This window comes from Phacochoerus africanus, chromosome 1 (assembly GCF_016906955.1).
Source record: "Phacochoerus africanus isolate WHEZ1 chromosome 1, ROS_Pafr_v1, whole genome shotgun sequence".
Lineage (NCBI taxonomy): Eukaryota > Metazoa > Chordata > Mammalia > Artiodactyla > Suidae > Phacochoerus > Phacochoerus africanus.
The window spans coordinates 176,878,449-176,887,422 of record NC_062544.1 but is presented as its reverse complement, the minus strand read 5'-3'; the positions used below and the strand labels follow the sequence as shown (position 1 = coordinate 176,887,422).

The 8,974-nt window shown below is 39.2% G+C and overlaps 1 protein-coding gene across 3 annotated transcripts in view; it reads right to left on the bottom strand.

Moving 5' to 3' along the window:
• Window positions 1-345: 345 nt before the first annotated feature.
• TIPARP (TCDD inducible poly(ADP-ribose) polymerase) overlaps window positions 346-8,974 on the bottom strand; it is a 28,484-nt gene continuing 19,855 nt past the window's right edge. Inside the window, exons 4-6 of one of the 3 annotated variants that reach the window (XM_047785371.1) lie at window positions 8,717-8,877; window positions 3,304-3,582; window positions 346-2,356 (exon numbers count right to left, since the gene is read on the bottom strand). In XM_047785371.1, coding sequence (XP_047641327.1) covers window positions 1,909-2,356; window positions 3,304-3,582; window positions 8,717-8,877 — 888 coding nt within the window. In that variant the 3' untranslated portion in view covers window positions 346-1,908. The remainder of the gene's footprint in view (window positions 2,357-3,303; window positions 3,583-8,716; window positions 8,878-8,974) is intronic. The other 2 variants (XM_047785382.1, XM_047785377.1) reach the window with 2 other exon arrangements.

Genomic DNA, 8,974 nt, shown 5'->3' with positions numbered 1-8,974 from the left:
ACAATTCCTTTTTATATTTCCTTTGGCACTTTTTAAGGGGACAATCTGGTCATATATTTTATTTTTTTTACTATAGTTTGCTGATATAAAGCTTGTCCTTTTCCCTCAAACACATACCTGCACAATAAAATATTGACCATTCTCTTGTGACTTAGTTGACGGCTAGATAATGTATTTTCTGCTGATTCTCAGAGCCAAGAGTTTTAGGCAGCACTTTCTGGTTAGGTCTGTTCACTCAGTCATTCAGTCATACATTTATTCAACCAACCAACCAGCATTTATGGATTGTCCACTATGCATTGAATTCAGTTGTCTTAAATGGAACCAAAACAACAAAAAGTTTTAAAGAATTACCAGAACTTTTATTTTTGCTTAGTTTTATTAAAAAAATAAATATGTCATAAAGCTTTTTTTTTCCTTTAGGGAGAAAAAAAGAAAAAAATCAAATAAGCAATGGTAAGGTGTCTTAACTTGAAAAAGATTGGGTATCACTGGTTTACAAGTTATAATTGAACAAAAGAACAACTGGACCAGCCACAGTTGGCTGTTTTATGCCAATGGCAGCAAACAACAAGATCAACTAGGGCAAAATAAATAATTGTGTGGAAGCCCTGGTAAGTGCTTTAACAGGCCGAGTCACTGACAGCAGGCTAGAGATATCTTGCTTTAAACAGCAGAGAGGTTCCTGAAGAGTTGTGTGTAAATGAAACAACTGCAGACCTACTGGGAGAGCTGTTTTTGTAAACGACCACTTCCACTTTCATAAATCCAGGTGTGTTTGCTTTTGCTCCAGGTGAAGCACACCTAGCTGCTCTCTGAGCTGCTGCCTCAGCACCTTCACCTAACACTGCTCTAACTGGGCCAGTGGCACCATGTCCAAGTTTGTGTTTCTCAGAAGTAGTGTAAGATACAGGGTTGGCCAGGGAACCCAGCTGCATCTGACAAAGCAGGCGGTGGGGATGGGGTAGCCAGCTTTCACAATATTCCCATGCAACAAATACCTTTTGGGGGGTTTACTAATTCAGTTACAGATGTACTTCTCTAAAACCTTCAGTCAGAGCCTAGGTCTGGAACCCTAAATTATAGTAATACTTCTAATTCTCAAGACTGGCCTGAACTAAATGAGGTGCCCAAAGTCCTTCCAACTGGGGTAGATGATAATGAGAGACCTAGTTTTCCAAGGCTGAAGTTTAACAGCATGAGAGTCACATTTCATATAACTAGTTAATGAAAACTTTTGCTGGTGACAAAAAGTTTTCAAATGGTTCCTTTTTTCTCAATACTTCTAAACAGAACTCTGAGTTCTTAGGCAAACTCTGCAGAACAGTTAAAGTCACTGATGCTCTCTGGTTGGGTGATACAGCTCAGTCCTACTGACAGAAACAGAAATTTCTCTCCACCCACCAGAATTTCAGAAACTTTTATACCACAGCAGTGATGCTTCGGATGGGGGGTAAGTATGGTAGTACTAGTTCCAGGCAGGTTTATCTTTGTAAATAGAATCCTCACTTTGCTCACAGCCTGCATTTTATTTGGCCAAACTTCTACCAGGCTTAGTCACATTTCATGAGTTAGGTTGTTCAGTTTCTCTTCTAAAAAATGCTTCTAATAACATTGCTGCCTATATGTACAAGTGTGAATGAAAAGAGTATGCAATCTGTAGTCTTTTCCACACTGAGTACACTAACAACAATTAGTAAATAATTAAAGAATAATAATAAGTGGTCATTTTAAAACCTGTGTTTTTCTTTAAAAATTTTTTTTTCACTTTCTAGCACTTAAAAAAAATGGGTCTTAAAAGTGCCCTAATAATGTCCAATGCTGTCTCCCACGCTGTCCCACCCATCCAAAACCTGCTACAAATGCTGGATTGAGTTCATATAAATAATTTAGCAGTACCAAGGTTTTTCAAATGGAAACAGTGTTACTGACTTCTTCATATTGGATAACAAAATAAGGGTAACTCTGATCATCATTAAAAATGACAAAAATTTGAGGCTCAAAGAAATTATCCACACAAGAGTCATACAGGTCACTGGTGACACTGCCAGGATTGACGGGAGGGGGCCTTCTCATGCCATGACTGCCCATCGTGTATCTGCCAGTTAGCACTTTAGCCAGAAACATGAAATGGACTCCTTTGGAGGACTTCTTAGAAAAGTTATGAGAGTAGCTTGCCTTCTTTGCAAAATAACTGCCTTGTCCAAACATTGTAGCATGCTTTCCACAGACTCGAGGGTCAAAGTTGTGCTTGCAGATGCCATCTACCACATCCTGGGATGTTCCATGAAATAAATGTCTCTCATTTATTATTCTGTCATGGCCAAACATTTTTCTGTTCATATATTCCTTTTTCCTAATGCAAAGAGTGGACAGGGAATTCAGAAAAAGGAAGGTATAAATCAGTTTAGCAGGCATGATATGGTCATAAACTTCTCTTGAGGGTTTCAATGGGGAGGAAATGTTAAACTACTGATCAAGGGCAAAATGCCATCAAAGATCACACTGAAAGTTTATCTTTTCCACCACAGACAAGAAAATCCTTTCCTCCTTTTTTTGTCTCCACTAACTGTTCCTTCACTTGCGTCCTCTTCCATTTCAAATCTAGTTCTCTCATTTACCTCCTTAGGATGCCTGCCTTGTCTAATTCCACCAACCCGAGAGCCTCTTAATTCTGTGTTTCCTCAAACCTCCATGGATCCCTTTTGAACTACATTAATTTGTTGCTGACCTGAGAGGTGACACAGTAACTGGATTAAAAAGAACAAGGCCTCTGATGCAAGACTGCCTGGGTTCAAATTCCAGCATCACAGGAGCAGTATGACCTGTGGCAAGTTACCAAACTTTTCTGTGACTCAGTTCCCTCTCTGTAAGATGTAGACTGTAATAAACCCTTTTTTGGTTTTTTTGTTCATAGCCGCACTCATGGCATATGAAGGTTCCCAGGCTAGGGGTTGAATAGGAGCTGAGGCTGCTGGCCTACGCCAAAGTCACAGCCATACAGGATCCAAACTGTGTCTGCAACCTACACCACAGCTCATGGCAATGCTGGATCCTTAACCCACTGAGTGAGGCCAGGTATCAAACCCACATCCTCATGGATACTGTCAGGTTCATTACCACTGAGCCATGACAGGAACTCCCAGACTGTAATTCCTACTTATAAATCTGTTATGAGAATATGAGCTAATATATTTTAAAAATCACGTTAGGTTCTATGCAAGTCTTTACACTATTATGTTCTGCATTTGTTATTCACTACATCAAAAAAAAGCTCTCCGACTTTTCAGACTGCTGACTCACCTTTTGTATTTCTCCCAAAGAAACTGATTTTGGACTCTCAATATCTGTAAAATTCTATATTTAAACTCAGGCACAGTCTTATGAAAAAGATTATAAATGATTCGATAACTTTTGTCCTCTGCAGAGACAGGCACTTGGATGAAGTCCTGAGATGGATGCATATAAACCCAAGTTTCTGGGTAAAAGTTTGCTGAGGTGACCCCATCTGGGCAGATGATTTGTGATGATGATGTTGCTTCAAGTGGTGGAGGAGCCTGTGTGGGAACACCACCAAGTGTCCTAGAAGGGAGAAAAAGGAACATCCATGTTAAACACTTGGCAGTAAGTACATGTCACATTGTGCTCTTTAGCAGTATCTAATATAATCTGCGTAGCTCAAACGCTTGTTTAAAAAAAATTTAGGAGGAGTTCCCATGGTGGCTCAGCCAGTTAAGAACCCAACTAGTCTAGCATCTATAAGGAAATGGGTTTGACCCCTGGACTCGCTCAGTGAGTTAAGGATATGGCATTGCCATGAGCTGTGGTGTAGATCACAGATGTGGCTTGGATCCCGCACTACTGTGACTGTGGCAAAGGCTGGCAGCTACAGCTCCAATTCAACCCCTAGCATGGGAGCTTCCAAGCATTGGTGTGGCCCTTAAAAAAATAAATAAATAAAAAATAATAATAATATATAATAATAAAAAATAAACAATACAGGAAATGCTATCTATTAAAAAATCTTAATAGGTGATCTCTGGACAAGCAGTGTTTATTAACTTCCCCCCTGGCCTCCTCCTTGTGGAGGAAATTCTGGAACGCCCTATTGCAAGGCAAGGAAGTGCCAATTTATAAATATCTTTACTTTTTGAAGACTGGACTCCTCTTTTGCCTACATAGTTAAGCTCTGTTTCAAGGGAGCAATGATAATTTATATGCATTCAGCAAACTCTGCTGTACTAAGTAGAGACGCAATTACTAAAGGCTATGCAGAAGGGGGAGCACAGTGGGCAAGAGGGCACTTACAGGGAGATGACAGAAAATAGGAAAAATAAATACCTTCTGCTCTAGTTTTGTATAAAACCACACAAATCATGGATCGGGCATTAAAAGCTGACATTTGGCATTTCTTTCATTTTAAAATATCACAGATAACAAAGCCCAGATAACAAAACCATCGATACAATTAAAAGTGTACAGCTTTAGATGTGCTTAAGATGGAGCTAATGACTTTAAGCTCAAGGTACCAGAATATCCTTGAACCTTAAAAATTCAGATCTGTTACTTTGAAGGATGAGTTTAGACAAGGAGCAGCTTTGATAGTTCTTACTCTTGCCTGATTTAATGATTTAAATCATACTTCTTGGCTATTTGCAAAACAGAGCAAAAGGGAAGAAGCAAAGAGAAAGGAAATCCTGACCCTGAGACCCAGATTCAGGCCCAGGGCACTACAACACCCATCAGCATACAGTGGTCACAAGGAAGCTGTACATCTGCCAAATGGATTAGGAAACCGAAATTTTCAAAAGAGCTTTGTGACACAGAGGTTACAACTGTGGTTGAACATGCATCTAATCTCCAAGAGGATATCTTACCCTCAGCTCTCTCATTATAGTCACATTATTATACTAAGCACATACTACAGACCAGGCATTTCACACACAGTATCACTTCTTGTTCCAACTACCCTGCAAGATGGTGTGGTTATTCCCACTTTTCCACTGAAAAAAAAAAAAAAAAAAAAAAAAACCAAAACTGCCAGCATAGCTAGCAAAGAACAGAGACAGGATCTGAACCCAGGTGTATCTAGTTTGTGAGCACATACTCTGCATTTCCATATACTTCACAGTTCATATGTACATATATTTTCTTTTTCTAACAAAGTGATGGATGGATACCAGGATTGCAACTCAGGTCTGCCTGACTCTCCCTACCACTGCCTCACTGTCTTCTGACTTTTCAGAGATGGCTTTATAAGAAGCAAAAGCTCTAGAGACAGAGGTACCTTCTCTGCCTCCCACCACCTTCAAGCAGCTGTGGATCTGACTTATTGTGCCTCAAAGCCCATTTGTGAGACAGTTCTGGGTGGATCCAGGGCTTGCAGAATCCCCAGATGCTTTTAAGTTCAGGAGCAGATCTAAAGGGGTACTGGCACAACAGTTCTTATCTTCCAGAGCATTTGCACAAAGGCCTGACAGACTCCTCCAGAACCCTCTTTCCTTCACCAGTACTTTTTTTTTTTTTCTTTTTCCTGAAGCGAGGCTCTACTGTTTTAATCAGATTCTGAAAGGTTTCTAACACCTTAAAAAGCCATCACTGTTTGGAAGAATGGCAGGAAACAGGCTACGGAAAGCTCCTTATTTTTAGCTATTCCCTCTATCCCTACTCTGCAAAGACAGTAGTAAGTCCTAGCCCACCAGGTTTTCCTGTGTTATTAGGTATTGAAGGAAGGAGATAAAATTCTCCCAACCACCTTGTCCAAAATAGGTTTTAGGCTGTCACAGCCGTACTGAAAATCTGGCACTGACGATAGAAGAAACGCTGCTCCTTTTCTTTCTGCTACCATTCCTACCCATCGATGTTTACTTTTAATATGCCAAACATCCTAATTGGGCTAAAACATAAAAACGCATGTAGACATCTGTCTGATAAACCTCTACACTCTGGTTGCCTGGGGTTAAAAATACATATTCTAAGCATGGTTACAAATGTGGCTTCATTTTCCGAGAATGCTGAGTCTGTCTTCAGCTCATGGGTATTCCAATGACATATTGTGAGCTTCACGTGCTGTCCCAGCCTTCTTTAGAGAGGCAAAGTCAAAGGCTATGGAGCTTGTACTCAAGTATCGCTGAAGAATGAATCTGCAAAATCCAAGGTCACCGTGTATCATTCTCCTTCCCGCTCCTGGCCATTCTGAAAGTTGTTTCCTAACCTAACGTCAATGAAGTAAAATTCATTTTATCCTTTTTAGGGAGGAGTTAAAGAAATCCTCCCAGACTTTCTCATGACCATGAGGTGACTGCACAGGACAGATGTCCTCTTCCAAACTGCTAAACCTGACAAGCGTTTGCTTATGCAGCCTCAGCTAAAGCAGCCTAATACTGAAGAATAAGATCCTTTTTATCACCCCTATTAAAAATCAGCAAGAGCATGGGAAAAAAATTTTTTTTTCACTATGAAGAATATTAGCTAAACTTTGGTTCTGGTAATCGTTTTACAATATATACACGTTAAGTCATTATGCTGTTCACCTTAAACTTACACTGTGTTTTATGTCAATTATATCTCCATAAAACTGGAGAGGAAAAATTGCAGTGGGGAAACCCTCATTTAAAAAGAGTTTGCAGGCAATTCATGACTTAGGCCAGAATCCCCTGCTCTCTACCCCCCCAACCCCAACCTCTAGCATTCCTAATTCTTAGGCAAATCTGATTCCCTGATAAGTGTGGCCTTTTTGACACCTATGTTTTTCTTGACCCTTTGCATTTACTAACACTTGAAAACAAAACTTTCTTCCTGGCTAAGGTCATGGTCGCTTTAGAAATCTACCTCTGAAATCTGCTTTTTGGAACTAGTGCTCCTCCTCCTTCTCCCCTCTAGGGCACCCTAAGCCCCAGATTCTAGGGCACACAGGAACTGAAGAGCTGCTTTTATCCATTCCACCCTGGTGACCTGGCTGCTGCTCTGCTCTTTTCCCACCGAAATGTGTACATAATATCTCCAATTTGCTAAGCTCTTACTTTATACTTGATTATTGCTGTTCCAGACAAGAAGACTAAAATAGGATTTTTTTTTTTTTAAAGGATAGAATGACTTACTTTCTTTGCTTGTAAGCTTATATAAATAGTCAGGATCTATTTGTGGCATTAATTCTACTACAGCTTACATTATTTTTATAGCTCATACTTGTACAAAACAAGAGCCTAAATTTTTTAAAAAGGTGGGGGAAGAGTGTTTTCCAAAGTTACTTGTCTTAGGATGGAAACAAATCAATTTTTCACCGTTGTGTAAAACTACCCCAATAACATAGCACCCAGATGCACATTCTTCCCTTGCACAGAAGCTGCATCTCGCCTGGCTGGCTCAGCGTGCACTCAGCTGCCGCTCTCACTAATGCATTCTACTGTCTCACTAGGAGGACAGTATGTTCCTGACTACTGGACACCAACACTATCTCCAGCTGTGCTAGTGAAATCACAGAACAACATTTTTATTAGTTTCTAATTAAAAAAAAAAAAACTATAAAAAAAAACCCTAAAATTTTTCACACTTTAGGAAGAAAGCATGCATTTAATCAAACCAATACGTATTTTTATAATTGGCCTTATCAACACATTATTTTTGGATACAGAGCATTTCTGGGATTTTTGTTCATATTTTGTTAAGGTTTGCAATCTCAGAATTAGAATTATTAACATTCCATCATAAAGATCTGGGTAAAACACAGTTTGGACTGGAAATTAAAAAACTACTACTAAGAATATTTAAAAAAGCATTTTGACCTCAAAGATCAGCAGAAGAGACCAGGCAATATTACCCTAGACCTCCCTAGTTCTGAAAACCAAGTAAACCTAGTAGCATTTTATGAATCAAGCTCTAAATATGGTCTATCTGACTAGACTACATAGTGATTTTCCTAGAGATACTAACTTTCAAAGATGGCCATGCTAATGGAAATGTCCCACTTTCTAGCATCTATGAGGTGAACCAGTGGGCTCTCTAGAGAGGGAAAAGGAAAATGGCACTTGGGAAAATGGAAGGAGAGCTCACCTATAATTCAAAAGGATAAGTTCCGTCTCAATCTAAAGTATGACAGGTGATTTTAGTGAGTATTATAGGAAGATGGGCCTTACTGAGCAAATGAGAATGCAAATTATTTGAGAAGGTGAACTCTTCTCATGCAAATTCACTCAGGGAAGAAGAATGGAGAACACCACTTTGAACAACTGTCTCCATTTGCGAAGGCAGTTTACCTGGGCTGGGAAATAGTCCCATAATGTGGAAGGGTTACCTCATTTTTCCATGAAGGAGGTAAATGCAAACTCTGCCTTATGGAAAAATGTTAACTCTGCTTTTCAGTTCAAAACATCCAAGAGGGAGTTCCCTGGTAATTCAGTGGGTTAAGGATCTGCCAGTTCTAACTGCCATGGCACAGGCTGATATCTGACCCAGGAACTTCCACGTGCCATGGGCACAGCCAAAAAAAAAAAAAAAAAAGCCAAACTTAAAAGGCTACTCACTCTTTTAGTGTTGTAGCTTAATTATAGCTTATATGAACTCTATTTTTTGAAGAATTAAATCTAAAGAAAAAATAAGAATTTCACATTTTAGAAGTATTATTATGTTAGTCTTTTAAAGCCTTTTTCTCTTTGGCATTTAGTTGTTCCTTTACATAAAATGGATATAAAGACGAGACTTTCTGCTGGACACTTACTGTAAATATGGAAGCAGTATAAAACAGGAGCGGAAGAGGGGTCTCCTTTTTATTTCTCTCCTAAAGAATGAGTTGTGAAGAATATAGTGGTTGTTCCACATCATGAATCGGACCTCTTTTAGACCCCGAGAGTTGGCTTCTTCAATCAATCGAATAACAGACTGAAGTAGAAAATAGAAGGTAGAGGGGAAAAAAGCCAGTTAAAAAAGCAATAAACAGTAAACAGTCACTATAAAATATGAAAAATATTAATAGTAA